This window comes from Syngnathus leptorhynchus, chromosome 18 (assembly GCF_054491065.1).
Source record: "Syngnathus leptorhynchus isolate UIUO chromosome 18, UIUO_Slep, whole genome shotgun sequence".
NCBI classification, from domain to species: Eukaryota; Metazoa; Chordata; class Actinopteri; order Syngnathiformes; family Syngnathidae; genus Syngnathus; species Syngnathus leptorhynchus.
The window spans coordinates 4,969,719-4,991,393 of NC_141212.1; the positions used below are offsets into that span (position 1 = coordinate 4,969,719).

The following is a 21,675-nucleotide window of genomic DNA, read 5'->3' on the forward strand; positions in this document are numbered from 1 at the left end:
TTTTTTTTGTCATAAACACATGTACCTCAAGGCAGAAAAACAGTTGTCGAAAACGGAATTATCGAGAACACAAAATGAATCCTGTGGTCCCGATTGGTATCCAAGATATTGATTGATATCCAACTTCTACAGCCAGGTGAACTCTATTGATCTTTATGTCAATAATGAGTTAATAAGAGTAAGATTTTGTATCAGAAATACAATTTAAAAATATATTAGGTATTTTAATGATACTAATGTATCTGACTTAAGACATCAGAGTATTTTTGTTCATCAATCAAACTGCATTTGATGAATTACACAGTTGCCCAGACGATGGCCAAAGATGCATTGGCAGAGGCGGGCTGTTATTTTGATGAACTCAACAAACTACGTGCACTCGAGCCAGACGTCAGCCAAAAGACGTCGGAGCTCAGAGAAGACTGCAAAGATTTTTTGGATAAAATCGTACAGTTTTTGAAGATCATCGGAGGGCTTATGGACTTGGTGGATGAGTTGGCAAATGAGACAGAGAGAGAAAAGTTGAAGGCTCTTGGAACGAGAAACCTGCTGAAGTTTGTGGCAAAGCAAAGAGAGGCCCAGCAGCAGCAACTTGCAGCTCTTATTACAGAGAAGATGATGCAACTCAAGAGATATCGTGTTGAGTATGAGACCCTTTCGAAAGTAGAAGCAGAACAAAATGAATTTATTAATCAATACATTTTGCAGAAGTGATCTTAAGATGGAGACAAGTGGATTCATGTCAATGTCTGGAAAATAAATGTGGTAAAAAAATTGTAAATAAATTTGTGTAATAAATTAATAAATAAACAAATTAGTAATAAATTTGTGGTTTAGCATACGCTCAACTTCTCCAATTGTATCCATATTTTTTGTAGCAAATTATTTTTTTAATCAAATACTGTATGATAGATAACCCTCCCGCCGTTTTATTTGATTTTTTTCTTTATTGTTCTCTATCATCACCAGCTCTTGATATGCGTAGTGTGTATTTTATTTTTTGCTTTAATATTATTGTCATTCGGAAAAATGTTGTGGCCTATTTAGAAAATGATTGCTGCTCATCTGACATGATACATCACAGACTTTTAGAGTACAACTATATATTTCTTTGCTAGCTACTACAACTCGAAATCAATAAAAGGAAAGTACATGTGAATTCTAATTCAAATCTTGCTAACTTTTTGCACAGGAGGTAAATCTATCTCTAAACTATAATCTTGTCTTTTTTTTATCTGCACTTGCTTTCTCCCTTAGGAAAACAAGATCTTTTCATGTGGGTACGCGGTGGAAGAAACCCAGAAGGGGAATTGTAGTGCTTGTGCACAACTTCAAATCCAATCCTTCAGGGCATTGTTAGTATGGACTGCATCTGTAGATTTTCAAAGCATGCTCTGCATAATGCTGAGGTGTTAGCTCAAGTGTTCTTCATATAGTTCCAATATCAATTATTAACCCACTGCACGTCTGTAATCCTGAGTATTTCCCACACCCTGATTCAAATAATCAGATAATCAACACAATTTCCCGCATCAGAATTCAAACATACGTTTTTTTTATGCAATAATCCAACGCTTCTCCTTCCATGCCCTCATATTTTATCTGGCTGGTGTAGAGAAGATTTAAATGATACTTCCCGAGTCAGGTGCTGTGTCTCCTCAAGCAAACGAAGTGTTTTTGATTTATTGTTAAACAAGAAGAAAAACATCAGATAGTCATGGCAGCCTTACATATCACATCAAGTCCTCTCGATTTAGATCTTCATGATCTGCATAGAGATTTAATGTGACAACAGGATGGCCTGGTGAATGAGTCTGCTTTAGCTCTTAATATAATCTGACTGTAGAGAGAGGAATGACAGAATTGTCTCCAAAAATGCTTGATGTTCATTTCTTTGCACAGTTCCACAAATGTAATAGGTCCAAAATTGCAATAGATTCTTCAGAGGTGGGATGTTCCCAACAAGTCAAGGATAAAGTTTAATCCCTGACTGTAGTCAATAAACCAGTTCCCCACATATGTGAGGTGACTGACAGACACGTTAGCACTCAGCAGTATTAGCATCGATTCCAGGTCATTCAAAGACAAAACAAAAACCTCAATTCAGGCACCTTAGCAGTAAATAAGTGTTTTACTTTTTTTTATATCAAGGACATCCTGTGAGGATAGCTTTATGAAAACAAATCATTTTATATTTTGACTAATCTTTCAATACTATCGAATGGACAATAAAAAAAATGCTCATTGTGCATCAGGGTAGGCAAAAGGCTTTATGTACCCACTCACAAGACGTGCTCTGCATGAATGTAAAATATGCATGTACCATTGACTTGATTAGCAGAAGTAGTGGGCTGCTGACTGGGGTCCTTCTTGGACTGTGTGTGTGTTTATTCCATATGCATCTCTTGATGTGTGCTGAGAGTCAATCACTCAACTGATGCTTGATTATAGCCAATGCAGTTACATTTAAACTGCACAGAAAATATATGATCAGTGTTGAGCTGGGTGGTTTATACAGTTATTTTTTTATTTTAAACGCCCCCCTTTTCTGGAGGCCCAAACAATTGTTCAATAATCATCCAGTTCATGCAAAAAACAGCTGGAATGAGTGGTGTAATTTTCTCTCTCGGCGTCACATGACCTGGTGCAAGTGCAACCCACCCAGCACGAAATCTCCGCACAAGGCTTACATGGAAGGAAAGGGGGGGGGGGGGGGGCGTTTTACCACCACGCTTGCGTTGCCTGTTGCCTCTCCAGTTGCTTAAATAACCAAACATCACCCCGTTCCATTGCCATCTTGCACTCATCCAATTAAACCCATAAATACCGCAACCGCTGACAAAAACATGTGTGCAGCCAGACGCGCATGCACACGCGCATCCACATTTCACACCGCCGCCACTCGTCACTGGTGTGCAGTCGCTACAGTCAAGTGGACAAGCGCGGCTCTTCCCCCCCTCCCCTTCCCCGCCCCCCTCTTACACGCAATGGCTGGAAATGATAAAAACAAGACGGATTCTTCTGGAGAAGCAGATGAAGATGAATGAATGACTATTCGATTGTCGCTCTAACTCTCCGCGCGTCTTTGCGGCGAATTGCTGCAATGCTGTCTTTCCAGGTGTGTGTATGTGTACGCGCGTATGTGTGCATGGCGTTATTTCTCTTACGAATTGGATCGAGCCGGGAAACGCGAGTCTGATGTCACATGTGCTTCATCGGAGGAGACGGAGCATCTGCAAGCTGGATTTTTGTGGAGGATGCTGCGGCAAGTGATACACAGAGGGCTCAAGGCTTCCTTCTACTGGTTAGGCTTATTTGTTAGCAGACATCCTGTTTTCTTTCTCACCGTGCCCGCGGTTCTCACCATCATTTTTGGATCTACGGTATTGAGCCGATTCAAGCCAGAGACGGACCTTGAGCTGTTGGTGGCACCGACGCACAGCCTGGCAAAGATTGAACGAAGTCTGGCCAACAGCCTGTTTCACATCGATCAGTCTAAGCATAAGCTGTACTCGGATTTACACACCCCTGGTAGATATGGCAGGTTGATCTTACTGGCCAAGTCCGGGGGGAACATTTTGGAGGTGGCCGATCAGGTGCTGCAAGTTCACAAGCAAGTGTTGGATTTGAGAGTCAATTATAAAGGATTCAACTATACGTTCGAGCACCTTTGCGTGCTGAGCCACAGAGACAAGAGCTGCATGTTGGATGATATCATCACCATCTTCGAAGATATCAGACAGGCGGTGCTTTCCAACAGCACTTTTCACAAGGTGCCCGTCAGCTACCCCAACACGACGTTAAAGGTGAGTCGGAGTCATTGCATTAGATTAAAAAAAAAGCAAGTAGGCCTTGTTGTTGTTAAAGATCCACGACGTATTCTTCTATCAAAACATACTTATGATGGTGCAGAATGCAAATAAGGCGTCCACGATTTCTGAATGAATGCAGCATTTGCACTATGGTGCCTTGTGCATTGGTCCACGGTGGAGCCGCGTGAGGTACATAACAGCATATGAGGGGGGGACCCTCTTCATAAACTAGATGAGCTTTTCTAGGTTTCATCTTTCCATGTTTTGGTGAATTGATTGTTCCCATTGGGTGTTCATCTTTCCACACATGCACACACATGGGGATATCCTCCTTTTTTTTATGCAGTGGTTCCCTCTTGCCATCTCCAGGCAACACATGCATGACTGCAATAGCTATCAGACTACATTAGAATTCAATTTCCATTTTTCCTTGTGACCTCATACTGCACTCATACAGCTTGGAGTCCCCAATCTGCAACAATTGCTAATTGTTTTTTGAGGTAATGCAGCACTGCTGTTGCGGTGTGACTTGTGTATGTACTTGCTGCATCATTCTAAGTGTATTTTTTTAAAAATAATTTTCAATTTTATTTATTTATATTCCCCTTTATTCCCCTATTTGGCTGTGAAAAAAAATGATGAATGAAATAGTGCTACTCTGCAGCATGTGTTGGCTTAAATTATCATGGGTGCATTCTATGTACAATATTTGGACAGTCCTGTTATTGATCCATAAATTTAACTCAATATGATATATCATTTGTTGTTTTAGTGTCATTCAATAAAAAGAAATAGGTTGGATATGTTGTTTTAGTCAAAAGGGCAAAAATATCTATAGACAAAAGTCTGCAAGAGGGAAAAACATTCCTAGCCTCTCACCCCAAAAGTCAACTGGCTCCAGCTTCCCCGCTTTCTGAATGAGGACAGAGAATGGATGGATGGATTCATTGTCCTTCCGCAATATATTTTGTCTCAGTTGCCAGGCTCGGATAAACATAGCAACGTGACGCCATTTTGGGGAATTTTCTAAAAATCTTTTGTTTGCACTAGAAGTCAAGTTTTTACAGGGCAAGTGACCCTGTTTGAAACAATAATTTAGTGCGTTGATGTCGCTGAACTTTGACCTGTTTCTGTAATTGGCCAATCAGAGAAGGGTTTGCCCGAGTTCCAAATGAAGTAAAACGGTCCAGGAGATATATTGAGAACTTAATCGATTTTTTTTTTTAGCGTGAGACCATAGACAAACCACAGACACAAAAGAAACGTGTCTTTCTATTATTCAGCTGAAAGAAAGAAGGGGTCTGTCTTCAAGTGCCTACTTCACTCTAGACGTGCTTCAGCTATATCGAGGATCTCGTACGCAAGGAAATGAAAGAAGCTCCTTTGATTGGCTGAAGCAGCGGAGCCTTGCCTCTTACAGATCTGCTGGCCTTTGCTTGAAAATTACCAATTATGATTGACCCCACATCCAAGCAGGGCAGAAGTTACGCCAATCACAAAAGAGATCCCTTAAATCATCGGTGTCAAACCCAAGGCCCGGGGGCCAGATACGGCCCGTCACATCGTTTTATGTGGCCCGCTAAGGAAATTGTGCATGGAGTACAAATTGTCTTCACTTTAAAAATATAACTATTGCTAGCAATTTTTATTATTATTCACCTTTTTAAAACATTTGAACATTTTTTACTAGTCTGATTTCAAAACTAGTGATTCATCAGGGTTTGATGGATAAGCATGATTAAATATATGCATTTTTTTTTCTTCTAACTATACTAAGAAGCACAATAAACATCAACTAAATGACATGGTAGTTAGTCTGTGGTTTCATCCAGCATACACACCACAAGCAACCATCTTGCCATATGACGACACACACACATATTTGAATTATACAACAGGGGGATTCAACAGCAGCATGTGACAAGTAAAGACCAGAGGAAGATGGTAGAGTGGTTGAGGCAGTGGTCCTAGCTGATATAGGTGTATGCAGGGTAATAAAAGAATGGATCCGCTGTCCATATGTGTACAAGGCAATAAAAGCAAGTCAAGATCATCCTTGAATATCACATTAACCTTTCCAAAAAAAGATTAATTCATATGAATCAATATGCTCTCAGTGGCAAACGGTATGAGGTACACACGCATGATGAGATTCAATTCAAAAAGGTTGCAATTGTGTCAAATATATATATATATATATATATATATATATATATATATATATTCTTTTGTGCACAATAAACATATTTGGCCTGATGACCTCAGCCAGAAACCAAAATTAGTTAATCAGCAGTTCAAGTCAAAAATACTCCAGAGTGATTTTTTTTTTTTTTTGATGGGACCAATTGAAGTAACCAATATATTAGGCACACCTCATGATGCAATACACTGCTTATGTTAATGTAAGTGTCAGTTTTAATTCAAATATAGTTGTATAGTTGTTGTCACACGCCTTTTTTGAAACACTGTGTACGGCTGTTGTTCATACCTTGTTGGAGATGGAGGAAGAATGTCCGACATGGAGGTAGGCATGGCAGTTGTAGAGAAGTGATAGCAGACAGGCAAGGAGAGGCAATGACAGGCAGCTAATCCAAACTGTAAGCTTGAAGCACTAAAAAAAAAAACATCTTGGCTAACCGAGACTTACTAAGGAAGACTGCCATGTGGTAGCAGCCATCTTTACCTGACCAGGTGTCTGATCAGGTAACTGACCAGGTGACCAAAGGCTGTGTCAAAATAAAAGTCCATGGCCCAAGGTCAGCAAATTTGAACCAAAATTCAAAATAAAGGTCCATGGACCAAGACCAACCAATCCTAAAAATGAAAGTTTAAGCTAAGGAAACCAAGTTGGCGACATAGACTCTCCACACTTCACTTTCTGGTAACCACTGTAACCTTATTAGGAATTTTATGCTCTCTTTGTAAATTTGCTTGTAAATCAGTGAAATCAGAAACCTTTATTGGTTCTAACAGTCATGCTTTGCTGCTCAACAAAGTACTGCAATATACCAGTTCAGTAATTTGATGAATGCTGACTCCCGTGTCCTTTAAACCTCTTGCAGGATGGTCGAGTGTCCTTCATCGGTCATCAACTGGGAGGCGTGTCCTTCTCACCCAACAGCCGGGACCAACAAGTCAAGTTCGCCAGTGCTGTCCAAATTACCTACTACCTCCGTAACAATGGACCTGTGGTGCAGGATGCCATCGCAGAGCGCTGGGAGAATGAGTTTTGCGCCCTGGTCACTCGGCTGTCAACTGCCGAAGCTCCTCACGGACCAGACCAGCTCCATATTCATTCCCTCACCTCCTTCAGCTTGTGGCGAGACTTCCATCAGACAGGTGTGCTAGCCAAAGGGGAAGTGTTGGTTAGCCTGGTGTTGGTGCTCCTGGCCGCCACCATATCCAGCTCCATGCGGGATTGTTTGAGGGGGAAACCCTTTCTAGGCCTCCTGGGGGTGTTGACCATCTGTATTGCCAACGTGACAGCCGCAGGGATCTTTTTCATATCAGATGGCAAATTCAATTCGACACTCCTCGGGATTCCATTCTTTGCTATGGGTAAGTATGAGAGTGTTTCATTTTATGCTGATGTAATTGTTGAGCGAGATAAAACAAAATTCGGATTCCTGTTTGTGCTTTCAATTCTCTATACATTTTCGGAGGTTTTAACTCCTTAGCTGTCTTAGCTGTCCTGCAAAACAAAGTTTTATTATTATCTAATATAATTTTATCAAAAGAAATTGCTCGGTGTTACATTGATTCATTCAGTGATTTTTTTTTCTTCTTCTTCTAAGATCAATAGTAATTGTTTTGGGGTTTTAGTAAAAGAAAAACATGTTTACCCCTCACTCATATTCATTCAACTCATGTTTTTAAAAATGTTGCTCTTAGTCTTTTAGTAATTTGAGCTATCTTATCTTTTTTTTATTTCATTAATTTTCTTTTAAATCTATTGAAAACAGTATGGAACTGCCTTCAAATGTTGTATGAATATAAATCTGTGATTCTGTAATTTTGTCACATCCATAAAATACAATCTGGACACTGGTAAACGCCTTTAAAAAAAAAAAAAAAAAAAAGAAGCTTATTCCCAGTATATTGTAATCCGGCATTTCAATTTGGCAGCAATACTGCAGGCCACCAAAAAATCCTAACTGTAATTCTGGCACAGTTTTTTTTCCACAATCCGATTCGATTCAATCCTAATGTAGGCAGTCTGAATGAAGTTTAAGTAAAATATAGGAAAAAATGGATTCACAAACTTGAGACCCAGAGGGAGGAGGATGGTTTTGAGAAAAAGGAGCAAAGGTCAATAAAAACATGACAAATGGCATGACAACAACATATAGCGAGAGAAAAGGACAGAAGAGGCAATGCAGGAGACGGACGAAGAAACGGAGAGGACTTGATTAAGTCTATAATTTTATGTGACAGGACCTTAGAGACAGCAGATGTCCACCCTCCTCCCCGGAGGCTCTGACTGACACATCCTCCTCCTATCGCTGTAGCAACGTCACATCAGGCTTGCCAACTGAAATGGATACTAGCTTTTTTTTTTTTTTTTACTTGAAGGACCAATCTAACTAATGTGGCCCCCCATGTTGAGACTTACTGTATATTTTCCTATTTTATTAATGATGAGAAATCCCCGCAAGGGCTAACTACAGTATTCAGAACATCTTGAATTTGGCCCAGTTTACTGGAAAAAAAAAAAGTTTCTAGTTTTGTGTTAATGAGTTAGCCTGCAGCTACAGCAATATGTTGACTGCGATGTTTTTTTTTTTTTTGTCAGAGCACAGGGACGCATTTCAGAAGTATTCCCTATTGTTGTGCAATTAATTTGTGGTTGCACGAGAAGAATTTTTCTCCTGGCTGTTTTTTTACAGACATGCCAGATTTTTCCACCAGTATTTGTATTTTTTAAAAACAAAAAGAATATACTTGAAATTTTGTATCAGCGGCAAACATGTTATTCATCACAGTTTGTTGTACTTGCAATATTCATTTTATCTTGTCCAATTTGTGTGGCGGAGTGGCGAATGTTTCTGTTTTCAGAAAAGCACTCAATTAAGCAAAAGCATTTTCTTAGTCTTGGTGGGTTTAAAACGAGTTTTGCAAAATTCGCCCCCAGCTGCAAAAGCAATTTGTCATTTAATGTACATTATCAAATCCTCTGTTGCTGTTTTTTTTTTTTTGCAGCAAGACACAGAATCCAAATTTATTCTGTATGTTTGTGTCATTATCAGTGATAACATAGCAAAAAAATAATAATAATAAAGCGGCCATACCATTTTATTATGCAGTGCAGCGTTGGGATTCAACTGCTTTTACTTTTTCTTCAGATGTTTGAGCTGCATATTGAAAAATGTCTGGACGAAACACAATCTCACCATAAATAGTGTCAATTGTCACTTGACCCTTTTTTGCTGGTGACTAAAAAGTTGGATGTAGTAGGATAAGTGGAGTGAAATGAGTGCTGGTCCACTTGGCCGCATCGAAAAGCAGTATTTTAATACTGTTTTAATGTTGCCCCCCCCCCCCCCCCCCACACACACACACACACACATCTTTTCAGGATTTCTGCTCAGGGCTGAAACAGCCTTTGCTACCTGTTGCTACGGTACAGATAAAGAGTAGAGATCTCAAAATTAATCGATTAATCGACAACAAATCGATTAGCAAATTAATGACCATGTATTTTACTTGAGTAATCATTCCAAGCCATTGTGATTGTCCAAATTTATTATTTCACGTTTTCAAAAGTAATAATTATCTTATTTCTCTAGTCTTACATGTCTTACATATAGCATTTGTGTTTAATCAAAATAAGACAAACATCGACTATTATTTTGGAAAACAATGACCTTCCAGGGTGTCATTAACTGTTTAATTTTTTTAATCACTAAATAATACAAAAATTGTTAAGAAACAGTCATTGAGAAAATTGTTTTTTATACAATTTAACGGAAATAAAACTAGATCTGATTATTCGATTAATTGACAGATAATCGAGAAAAATATTCGACAGTGACAGCCCTAATGGAGAGATTATTTTCAACCATCCAGAGATCATTTTAAAAACACAATAGTTCTTGGCTCCTGTACCCACTCAGTGTTAAAGTGCACAAAGAGGTCATGCTGAGTATTTACCGGTACATATTAAATGGAGTTCATCTCAAGGTTCTTTGCAATAGTGTCCTTTTTATCTTTTCACACATACACAAGATGGCAAGAAATGTGATGCGAGTTTTCGTCCAGCATATGGATGGTTTCAGCTGGTTATTCAAGGACACCAGTTTCTAAAGATGGATGTTACCACTGTGATTTTAGCGCAATAAATCCAATTGTATTGTGAGACTTACGTATTGAGTAATTGCCAGTTTTGTGTTGAGTGGTCTCCATTGTCATGGTTGGATATGGATGCACTGTTGCCTGGATGAATCACAGAATAATTTATTGGATGCCTTCCATTCTCAATCTGCAATCAACTTTAGGCCATAGAGTACAGGAAGTACATCAACACATTAGGCAGAAAAATAAATCGAATTATTTTTCATGTGATTCAACAGCAAAAGAAAAATATCGCTGTCTGGTTCTTATTTTTATTTATGAGCTAACTTCACGAGAAAATTATAACACAAAAAATTTTAAAACTAACTTAGTGGAACTAAACATGCATTTGTTTGATTGGCTATGACCCTTTAAAAATGCAACACTTTGACATTCCTCGATGCTATTTTTAGCTATAGTCAATCCTTTTGAGCACCCATTTCCTGCAGCATGTCCCATTTAAAAATAGATCATCCTCAGCACACCTTTTTATCGACTCCCATCATTGAATCTACTCCAGTGTTCATCCTGATGAAATTATATATATAAATATATATCAAATATAATTTTTTTAGTTTTTTTTTTTTTGTTTTCTTCTTCTATTCGTTGCCATATGATGACTTTCCTCATGCATTTTTACTGAGTTTCCATCTCATCCGCAGTCCCCCTTGCGATCTCATCTCTGCCGTCATTCCTGCAGTCATCCTGATTGGAAGACTGTATGGCGAGTAGGAGGAGTAGCCACGCTCTCTTGCCATGTGATGGATGTGTTTTGGGGATGTGAGAGCCACAAAGGTTTCAGTGAAGTGATTTAGTTTAATGACTCAGTGGCATTTTGCTGTGGGCCAAGGGAGGACGAAAGGGGCAAATGCAGCCAAGGCTTCCATTATTAGAAAGTCGTGATCAGGTTGTTGGATTATTGAACACAAAACATGCACATGCACACACCTCAAGAAAAAAAAATAGCCTGGTGGACAGCTGTTGACAAACTGCCCTTTCCTACAATACATTGAGCCCTGAAGTGGGATAGGGTAGATACAATGCCTCGTGTCTCTGCGTCCTTTCATACTGAGCTACAGATGCTTATCCTTCCCTCGCTCTTTAGCCAACCCCGTTTGCTGACTAACTGCTGCAGTGGCGGCCAGACAGTACAAGCTGTATGTCCCCTACACGAGGGAAGAGGTGATGGGGCTTTGCAGCTGGTTATGAAGGCCATTATTAGCCAGTTCATCATGATGTAAGGGGAGAGAAAAAAACAAAACAAAGCAATTGTGCAAGCAAATTACTGGACGAATTTAAAAATCTATATAAAGTAGATTCAACATCAGGTAATTACAGTATTTAAATTGACAAACTATTTTATTTTAAGATTGATTTCTTGAGGAAAATTTCAATAGCTGCAGAGCAAGCAAGGGACATGTTCCTCTCAATTAATGCAAAAAAAATTGTCCAATACCAGTGGGAGACAGACTCGTGTAAAGCGGCCATCTTGATAGACTTGTCGGCCATCTTGATCGAGTCAATTACAGATTGAACATAAATAAGGAGAAGATAAACATTACGAAGTTTGAAAAAAAGTCTCTGAGAATGTTCCCTTATCATGTATTCTTTTTCGTGTTCTATAGGTCATGGAACCAAAGGTGTATTCGAACTTCTGGCAGGCTGGAGGAGAACAAGGGAAAACCTGCCTTTCAAGGAACGCGTCGCTGACGCTTTTGCCGACGTGATGGTGTGCTACACCATGACCAGCTCGCTCTACATCATCACATTTGGCATGGGAGCGAGTCCTTTCACCAATATTGAGTCAGTGAAGATTTTCTGCCAGAGCATGTGTGTAGCCATCTTGGTCAACTACTTCTACGTTTTCTCATTCTACGGCTCCTGCTTGGTGTTTGCTGGACAACTGGAGCAGAACCGCTACCACAGTGTTTTCTGTTGTAAAATTCCTTCAGTGGAATATCTGGACCGCCAACCCACTTGGTTTAAAACCATGATGAGTGATGGCCATGACCTCTCGACACACCATGACAGTGTCCCTTACCAGAATCACTTCATCCAGCACTTTCTTCGCGAACACTACACAGAGTGGATTACCAACACCTATGTCAAACCCTTTGTGGTTATTCTCTATCTCATCTATGCTTCGTTTTCATTCATGGGATGTTTACAAATCAGCGACGGTTCCAATATTGTAAACCTTCTGGCGAGTAACTCTCCGAGTGTTTCATATGCGTTGACTCAGCAGAGATATTTTAGCAACTACAGTCCTGTGATTGGCTTTTACATTTATGAGCCTATTGAGTATTGGAACTCCACAGTACAGGAGCATTTGAAGACACTCAGTCACGGCTTCAATAAGATCTCATGGATTGACAACTTTTTCCACTATCTCCGCGTGGTGAATGTGAGCGCATCAACCAAGAGCGACTTTGTCAATATTCTCAAAAGCTCGTTCCTGAGGAGCCCCGAATACCAGCATTTCACAGAGGACATCATATTCTCCAAAAACCGTGACACAAAAGAGTACGATATCATCGCCTCGCGCATGTATTTAGTGGCACGGACCACGGAAAAGAAACGTGAGGAGGTGGTGGAGCTTCTAGAGAAGCTTCGACCTCTCATGCTGATAGACGGTATCAAATTCATTGCCTTCAATCCAACATTTGTGTTCATGGACCGCTATAGTTCCTCTGTCATCTCTCCAATCCTAACCTCAGGCTTTAGTGTACTCACCATCCTTATCCTTACCTTCTTCCTGGTCATTAACCCCTTAGGGAACTTCTGGCTCATCCTCACCGTTACGTCAGTGGAGTTGGGCGTTTTAGGTTTGATGACTCTTTGGAGTGTCGGTATGGACAGCATCTCAATCCTGTGCCTTATTTATACCCTGAACTTCGCCATGGATCACTGTGCACCACACTTATACACGTTTGTGTTGGCCACCGAGCACACGAGGACACAGTGCATCAAGTTGGCACTGGAGGAACACGGTGCGGCCATTTTGCAGAACACATCCTGCTTTGTGATTGGGATCCTACCTTTGGTGTTTGTGCCTTCCAATCTGACCTACACACTGTTCAAGTGTTCGCTCCTCACGGCCGGCTGTACCGTGCTTCACTGCTTCGTCATCCTGCCCGTCTTCCTCACCTTCTTCCCGCCATCCAAAAAGAGACATAAGAAAAAAAAACGGGCCAAGCGGAAAGAAAGGGAACGCGAAAGGGAACGTGAAAGAGAGGAGATTGAGTGTATTGACGTTAGAGAGAATCCTGATCACGTGACAAATGTCTGAGTAGTTTTTTTTCACAGTGATTAGTTGAATTGCGTAATTAGATAACTTCTAAGATAAAGGCAAGTGAAGACGTCTGTGCCGAGCACAGCTTCCTCCCGGCCAATAGCGGCTAAGCAGCTAGTTGAACGCACTCCCATTTCTGACAGTGTCTTTCATTGGGTACCAACCAACAGCATACTTATAGTTCTACTACTCAGTACAGTATATGTGAAACTAGGTTACCAGAACAAATTATAAATATATAGTTGATTGCTCTATTGAAATATTTATAAGTCACACTTTATCTTTAGCAGCCCTTATCTATAAGTGCAAAGCAGTCTGTGAAGCCAAGAAAGCGTAAACAGGCTAGTGGAAATGTAACCATTAGAAACTACCAATAAATCAGGGGTGGTTTGTCAATTTGAGCAAGTGTGTTTCATAGACGGTGAAAATGATTTGTTTGTGCCTGTCACCCGATGACTTGCCTGTGTTGCATCAACTGAAAAGTCTACAGTGGCCTCCATATGCTAAGCTTCGTGAATTATGCTAATGCTAGCTAGACTTTACGTGAAAACCAAATCTTTTCCACATATTTCCACAACATTTTGACAATTAATTCGGTGTGCCCACATAAAAGAAAAATAACATGGATTGGTTTTCTTCCTTAGGCAGAATATGGTTTTACAGCAGAACACAATGCAAAATTAGACTTCAAATTGAGGAATTGATAAGTAGAATTATCACGCAAGTAAACAACTAATTCCTATAATGGAAAACCGGTTCTAAAAAAAAATTGTTTATGATTCCCATCCTGATTATTTTTTCTTTATCTACATGATGCAGGATTCATTTATTGCTGTGATAACATGTAAGAGTTACTAATGAATTGGATTTTGAATGTTTGGACGTTTATATCTGAGCGCATGATCATTTATTATTTGAAAGCAGCAATAACTGTTACTTTGATTAAGTTTGAGGTGGAGCAAATTTTCAAATTTAAATTTATTTATTTGTGGACTTTGGAATTTTCTTTGGATTTCTCGAGTCTACAAATGACACAATTCATATTACATTATAAGCAAAGTACATATTGCCAATCACTGCATGCACATTTAATACTTCTTTCATCTGACACTTTAACACAATAAATCAGTATTTTCTGATAAATCTTGAAGGTTTGTAAAAAATTTGCAGAATCCCTGAGCTATTCATTATTTTATTGTATACAAATGTCAATTTTTTTTTCATTCATGTTAGGACAGTATATTTTTTTTAATGGTATATACTTGCAGATTTTCAATTTGAAGCCAAGATTTAATGTCTTGTCTTTAAGGTTTTGTTCGTTTTATTATTACATTTTCATCTTATTTCTTTTTTTTTTTTTCACTTTAATACTCATTGTCTAACTTTCAGTTGTAGTCCAAAAAACAAGCTCTAGGTCACAGGCCCCTATAGACACTTGTCTTTTAGTGAGACAGGAGGCTTGTCAGTGCATTATTTTTCAGACTCGCCGTGAGGAAGCTTTCCTTGCAGTGCCGTTGACAAACTCAGTGGTTCACTCATCGGCAGTCATCTGCGCGTGTGTGTTCACGTGCGTGTTTTTGTGTGTGTGTGTCTTGTAGAACGATTGCACTGTTGGTGATGGATCAACGTTGTACGAGAAATGTGTGAAATATGTGACGGCATAGAAAGTCGTGTGTGACTTTGACAACTATGGTTCTTTTGACAAGTCAGCGTTGAATTCTCACTTCTACCTGTCATCAGTCAAACTTTGCCCTGCATAGAAAAGAGCAGTGGCAGCAATTGAACGGCACGTGATGGAAGACGTGTCATCTATATGTATAGCGAGAAGGCATGAGGAAAAATACAAATAAAAAAGATGGAAGGTGACAAATTGACTGTGGTTGCATGTATGCATGTATGGAACTTGTTTCTTTGCAAAATCTTTCCTGAGGTATGTTTATTCTTTTTGATGCATATTGTGTAACACCGTGTGCTGCAAAAATAATATGAGTCATGTATGATCCTAAACAAAAGCCAGAGGATATTCCCTGTGTAAAATAAATGTACAATAATATTTTGTATGTTTTCTAAGAAAATATATACTATAGAAAGATTTTTGACATGATTTTCGTATATAAAAGAAAATGAAAATGGGGAAAAAGTTGAACACAGTAGACCAGTAATAAACAATGGAATGTTACCAGTATACTAGATCTTATTTCTTGCACAGTGCTCTGTCAATGATGTACATTCACATTTAAATGAGACACAATGACATATATATTTTGTTTGTGTGTGTCTTGACTCCTTTTTCTCAGCTCCTTTTCACAACTATGGAGAAGCCACTCAACAGAAATGCCCAAACTGAAACCGTCCAATCGAACACATGGAGGAAGGCAGGGGTGCAGCTATGTGGTGTCCCGGGGTGGCCATAGCCACCCTCACGTTTAGAGGAAGATTTTGAGATTTCCTGCCATTGGCACACAGATGCAGTCGTCTTAGATAACTTGATACTCTGCCGCAATGCATTTACAGTACCGTAATTTCTGGACTATAAGACGCACCCGAATATAAACCGCACCAGCTAAAATTAGGGATAAATCCTGGCATATTAACTGCATATTTACATAATATATATATTTTTTAAATAATTCATTTAAATTCATGTACAGTGCTTGGTAAATGAAGCAAAGTACACATTATCGCCATCCTGAATTTAACTTGACAAAAGCAGCAGGAGTTGCTGTCATGTTGTGCTCTGTTGCAACGGTATTGCGCCAAGATGCCTTGGCCTGGGATATTTTTGTCTCCTGTCGCTTCTTAATCATGTCGCTCTCTGTAATGGATTATTCGTGCTTCCTCTGCTCAACCACTTCTGCCAGCTCACCTCTTCCTCTCCTTCCATCCTTTTTAACATGGTTTCTTTTGAATGACGTCTATGATTCCGGCAGTGTGTGTATACGCCTAATGATTTTTTTTTAATTAGCCAGTTTTATAGAACATCTGCCATGTTCTCCACACATCCGACTTAATCACACAAGGATGTTTCCTCTTTTCTGACTTTCACCATTAAGCCATTAATTTCTTCTCTTTTTGAATGTCGACTTGATGCCCTGCTGAGGGCTGCTGTGATAATTACTTCAATTGAATTATTTCAGACACCTTACATGTACCACTAGGGGTCCTACTTGCCAAATACACTTCGAGATTACTTCACGTTAAATCGAGTTTTCAAAATCTTTTCCAAGTAGTTTTTTTGCATATTAGCAAATCATTCCTCTATCTCTTTCAATATTGCAGAGTTCCTGTTTACATTTTACTCTGTCTCAGCATTTCACATTGGGGTCAATGGTAATAAGAAAATTACTGTTAAATAGTCTGCCATTCAGTACGTTTCATTAAGATTAAACGTTCCGTCTCCAATGAGCAATAAAGGTCTATTGATCGGATATGCCCGGATCAATTACTCAGGCAGGCCATGCATTAGAAAGATTAGCATTAGCGGAGAGGCTTTTCAACCTTTACTGTGGGGTCTCCCTTTCGTGCTGCGGCCTCCCAGGAGAGGTGATGACGTCAAACCTCATACTGGAAACTGATGGTCAACTCTGCTGCATGCTTTTTATTGAGTTTCAGATAAAACATGCAAAAGAAATCTTAACAATCTAATAATAATTAAACTGATCGTTAGCAATGGCTAAGTAGTAAATCTGAACAGTCTACAACAATCTAATAATAATCACGGTAGAAAGAAAATCATGATTTAAAGGAACTGATCATTAGCAATCTAATAATAATGTTAACTTAAGTGACTATTAATTGGATAAATAATAAGTGGTCTGGTCACTGACTTAAAGCACTTTGTCAAATATCCCTGAAAACCTCCACTTTCTTGATGGTAATGATGTGGCCGGAAACCTCCACCTGGTTAATGACTTGAGTCTTCTCAAGTGTGAAATACAGCAGGGGCTTGTTGTTGAAGTTCACACTCCAGTTGTTGCTGTATTTCTGGATAACAATCTGGAAAAAAAAAAAAACACAAGCCGGTTCAATTTGAAAATATATATTGACAATACATCCAAAATAAACTGGCAGAAAATTGTCACCTTGTAGTTGACTCCAGGACGATAAGGCCAGGTCATTTCGTTCTGTATCAGCGGTAGTGGCGAAGCATGGGTGTCTGTGATAAGCTTGGCGATTTGGTTTGTCATTGAAAACCGCAGGGTCAACAATCTTTTGCCACGTTGCTCGGACACCAGATAGATGCTAAGACTGGAAAACACAACGGGGCGGTGTTATGGTTATGCACACGTACAAAGAATGTTTTGGAAATAGTTCACTATTGGGTGAGGGGTGTATTACACGTCGAGTTTCACGTCTTGTGGGTTGATGATGATGGAAACGTTGGTGTTGGAGTAAATCCAAACGTAGTATTTAGCCAACTACACAAGAGAATGTTTACAGAGATACGTCTGGGTACTTGAAATCAGACAAGAGCGTTGGGCCTTCAGACCTGCAAATCTGCATACAATTCGGGCTTCACCACGCTGATCCTTGGTTTCTTCGTGGTCAATGATTTGTTGAGCAGCTTCTGCAAAACAAAAAACACATTTTGCATCATATTTTGGTGGAAATGTTTTTCTAATGACCATCCAAATGACCAAATTATTTTGCACCTGCTGCTGTCCGCGCATGGTTGAGTTCACCGAGACTGAGCTCACGTTCATCGCTGATTTCTTAACGGTCACTGTAGTGTTAAGCAGCTTCTGCAAAACAAAATAACATGTCAGCCACAGAGGCGATTTAATTTCTTGGTACATCTTGAATCAGTCAAGAGGATTGGACTTTCGTACCTGCTGCTCTCCTTGCACCGTGGTCTTTACGGTGACTGAGGTCACATTCATCGCTGGTTTCTTGGTGGTCATTGTGGTGTTGGGCAGCTTCTGCAAAACAAAGGAACATGTCAACCACAGAGGCAATTTACATTTGATACATCTTCAATTAGTCAAGAGGACTGGCCTTGCACCATGGTCTTTACCGAGACTGAGGTCACGTTCATCACTGGTTTCTTGGTGGCCATTGTGGTGTTGGGCAGCTTCTGCAAAACAAAGGAACATGTCAACCACAGAGGCAATTTACATTTGATACATTTTCAATCAGTCAAGAGGACTGGCCTTGCACTATGGTCTTTACCGAGACTGAGGTCACGTTCATCACTGGTTTCTTGGTGGTCATTGTGGTGTTGGGCAGCTAAACATGTCAACCACAGAGGCAATTTACATTTCTTGATACATCTTGAATCAGTCAAGAGAATTGGCCTTTCACACCTGCTGATGTCCTTGCACCGTGGACTTTATGGAGACTGAGGTCACGTTCAGTGCTGGTTTCTCGGTGGTCATTGTGGTGTTGGGCAGCTTCTGCAAAACAAAGAACATGTCAACCACAGAGGCAATTTATCGAGATTGGCCTTTTGCACCTGCTGCTGTCCTTGCACAGTGGGGTTCACCGAGACTGAAGTCACGTTCATCGCTGTTTTTTTAGTGGTTAGTGTCGTGTTGGGCAGCGCTGGTTTCTTAGTGGTCAGTGTGGTGTTGGACAGTTTCTGTAAAATAAAAGAACATCAACCAGAGTAGCAATTTACATTTCTTGGTACATCTTGAATCAGTCAATAGGATTGGACTTTTGTACCTGTTGCTCTCCTTGCATCGTGGTCTTTACGGTGACTGAGGTCACGTTCATCGCTGGTTTCTTGGTGGTCATTGTGGAGTTGGGCAGCTTCTGCAAAACAAAGGAACATGTCAACCACAGAGGCAATTTCCATTTGATACATCTTGAATCAGTCAATAGGATTGTACTTTTGTACCTGCTGCTCTCCTTGCACCGTGGTCTTTACGGAGACTGAGTTCACGTTCATCGCTGGGTTTTTTTTGGTGGTCGTTGTGGTGTTGGGCAGCTTCTGCTAAACAAGAAAACATGTCAACCACAGAGGCAATCTACATTTCTTGAAATCTATCAAGAAAATTTGGCCTTTCGCACGTGCTGGGTTTTTTTAACCAGGGGCTTCACCGAGACTGAGGTCACGTTGATCTTTGGTTTCTTGGTGGTCAGTGTGGTGTTGGGCAGCTTCTACAAAACGAAACATATCAACTACAGAGACAATTTCCTGGTACATCTTTGTCAAGAGGGTTGCTGCTCCTGTCCTTGCACCGTGGGCTTCACCATGAGTGAGGTCACATTCATCACTGGTTTCTTAGTGGTCAGTGTAATCTTTGGCAGGTTCTGCAAAACAAAAGAAAATGTCACTTCTTGGCTTAGCATAGATGTTGGGACTCTTATAACTACCCACTTGCCCACTGACCAACCTTCCCAAAACCAACCATTCAAATAATTAGAAATATTTTAATTGACTAAATCTACCAACCAATTGAGTAAACAACTGCACATGGGCGACATTTACTTCTTGTTATATTTTTAATTCTATCAAGAAGGTTTGGCCTTTTGCACCTGCTGCTTTCCTTTCACCGTCGGGTTCACAGAGACTGAGCTAACAATGGTCTTTGCTTTCTTAGTGGGCAGATGAGTCTTGTAATAAATGTCAGCCAATCAAACATTTTTACATTTATCTGACTCAATAACGAATGAACCAACCAACTAACCGACTAATCAATCACTAATCAACCCACAGTGAACACACACATCATGGTACATTTTGAAATCACTCAATGTCTTCCCCACCTGCTTCTGTTCAGGAAATGTGACCTTCTCCAAGACTGGGGTCGTTTTGATCTCTGGTTCCCGATAAGCGTGTTGGGATAAAGGGAGGAAGGAAGTGAAGAAAATGTTTGATTAAATGTGAATACAAAATAAAGGTTAAATGCAATTGATGAACAAAGGAGTCTTGAGTCTTTTATTTATTTTGGATTGTTTTATTTTTGTATTATATTTTATTGTTTTTAATCATTTTTTATTGGATTATTATTTTATTTTTTAATAGAAGGCCATCAGGCTTGCAAAACTGGAATATTTGCCCTCAAGGAGGCGCCACAGATGAACAAAGCAAGCAATCCAAAGCAAAACTCCTCAGCAAGCAATCCAAAGCAAAAACAAATCAATACCTAAAACTAAATACAGAATGCAACAAGTTAATGAAATATATAGTTGACCAGATACTATGATTGCCTGTTATATTTCAATGTCTTTGAAAGCAACAATAACATAAAATGCCATTTTCAGAACACTTTGTTGTTAACTGATATTGTAACACAATCTGAAACCAGATGGTTTATTTAACAATAAAGACAAAAACATCCAATATAAAAAACGTGTTCTAAAAATGTTATGTTGCCAATTGCGTAAAAATTAAGGTAATTGGCTTTTATTTAGGTTATTTTGCCCCCTGTTGTTTTATTTCAGGATTGCATCAAGTAGCAGGTAGTGGATCCATCCATTTTAGACACCACTTTATCCTGTTCAGATTATTTTTTTGCATAAAAATTGAGTTTGTTAAAGATGCACATGAGTAAAATAAAACATGCTGACAATTAGTCGACTGGTTAAGTCTTTCTAAACTAGCAATAAAAAACGTTCCCAGTTCAAATATTCCCAAACGTTTTTGAAGAAACAGAATTCACATTGATATTTCAAGACAACTTAAAAAAAGTAAACTTTAGATAATAAAAGCAAAGTTCAATTAAACCTTTTTAATAATCAGATTTGCTCACCATAAAGCACCCAGGCGGCAAACGATAGAACGACCGCGGCCGCGGCAAGTCCAATGGTCTTCATCTTCAACCTGAAAAAGTTGGAAACAAACTCGTGCAGCTATGCAGACAAGAGAAGAGTGGACGGCACTGGACGTTTAAAAACTTGCACGATTGTGATACTCGTCACATACTGTAAACGTCCGAGCAAAGAACACTTGTTGATTCTTTCGCGCACTCATAAAGTCAGCCGAGATGTTTCTTTACTGGCTCTCATCTCTATTTAAAACTTAAATAACAAAAGACATGTTACAGTATGTACGTGCAAACTTTGTTTATTGAATAAATCATTATCTTTATTAATCGCTATTAATGTCAAAATATGATGTTAAATCTTTTAAAATCATTGGAAGGAAAGCTTGTTGCTTTTCAAAGCAAATTCACACATTATTTTGGTTTGACAAACAAAAACCTAGACTGAGTTTAAATATTTTATCTAAACTCTCATCCCATAGTATAGAATAAATCATTATTAATGTCCAAATATGACGTTAAATATTTTAAA

The 21,675-nt window shown here is 39.3% G+C and overlaps 3 protein-coding genes across 15 annotated transcripts; 2 read left to right on the top strand and 1 right to left on the bottom strand.

Moving 5' to 3' along the window:
- On the top strand, positions 1-1,271 carry LOC147042556 (intraflagellar transport protein 20 homolog). The gene is made up of 2 exons (XM_085937810.1): positions 1-136; positions 305-1,271. Exon 2 carries the CDS (start codon positions 316-318, stop codon positions 712-714), a length of 399 nt encoding a protein of 132 aa, XP_085793936.1. The 5' UTR covers positions 1-136; positions 305-315; the 3' UTR covers positions 715-1,271.
- Positions 1,272-3,242: 1,971 nt separating this feature from the next.
- ptchd4 (patched domain containing 4) lies at positions 3,243-13,431 on the top strand. The gene is made up of 3 exons (XM_085938230.1): positions 3,243-3,806; positions 6,875-7,370; positions 11,768-13,431. The coding sequence occupies exons 1-3, from the start codon at positions 3,258-3,260 to the stop codon at positions 13,429-13,431; spliced, it is 2,709 nt and encodes a 902-aa protein (XP_085794356.1). The 5' UTR covers positions 3,243-3,257.
- Positions 13,432-17,017: 3,586 nt separating this feature from the next.
- On the bottom strand, positions 17,018-21,295 carry LOC147042558 (uncharacterized). 13 transcript variants are annotated; one of them, XM_085938111.1, is made up of 16 exons: positions 21,132-21,293; positions 20,146-20,198; positions 19,630-19,689; positions 19,477-19,536; positions 19,274-19,369; positions 19,099-19,188; positions 18,887-19,012; positions 18,738-18,827; positions 18,604-18,660; positions 18,449-18,508; positions 18,264-18,353; positions 18,087-18,176; positions 17,924-18,001; positions 17,773-17,852; positions 17,517-17,682; positions 17,018-17,430 (listed from the first exon to the last, which is right to left on the bottom strand). In XM_085938111.1, exons 1-16 carry the CDS (start codon positions 21,193-21,195, stop codon positions 17,275-17,277), a joined length of 1,416 nt encoding a protein of 471 aa, XP_085794237.1. In that variant the 5' UTR covers positions 21,196-21,293; the 3' UTR covers positions 17,018-17,274. The 13 variants fall into 13 exon arrangements, with proteins under 13 accessions (XP_085794237.1, XP_085794238.1, XP_085794235.1 ...); XM_085938112.1 differs by having other exon boundaries at positions 18,917-19,012; positions 19,447-19,536; XM_085938109.1 differs by having other exon boundaries at positions 19,447-19,536.
- Positions 21,296-21,675: the final 380 nt, after the last annotated feature.

Coding starts and splice junctions, on each gene's coding strand:
- LOC147042556 (XM_085937810.1), top strand. CDS start 316: ATGGCCAAAGATGCATTGGCAGAGGCGGGCTGTTATTTTGATGAACTC.
- ptchd4 (XM_085938230.1), top strand. CDS start 3,258: ATGCTGCGGCAAGTGATACACAGAGGGCTCAAGGCTTCCTTCTACTGG. Junction 3,807..6,874: donor ACCCCAACACGACGTTAAAG/GTGAGTCGGAGT, acceptor AACCTCTTGCAG/GATGGTCGAGTGTCCTTCAT. Junction 7,371..11,767: donor GATTCCATTCTTTGCTATGG/GTAAGTATGAGA, acceptor CGTGTTCTATAG/GTCATGGAACCAAAGGTGTA.
- LOC147042558 (XM_085938109.1), bottom strand. CDS start 21,195: ATGAAGACCATTGGACTTGCCGCGGCCGCGGTCGTTCTATCGTTTGCC. Junction 19,189..19,273: donor CGGTGCAAGGAGAGCAGCAG/GTACAAAAGTAC, acceptor TTTGTTTTGCAG/AAGCTGCCCAACTCCACAAT. Junction 18,354..18,448: donor TGAACGTGACCTCAGTCTCG/GTAAAGACCATG, acceptor TTTGTTTTGCAG/AAGCTGCCCAACACCACAAT.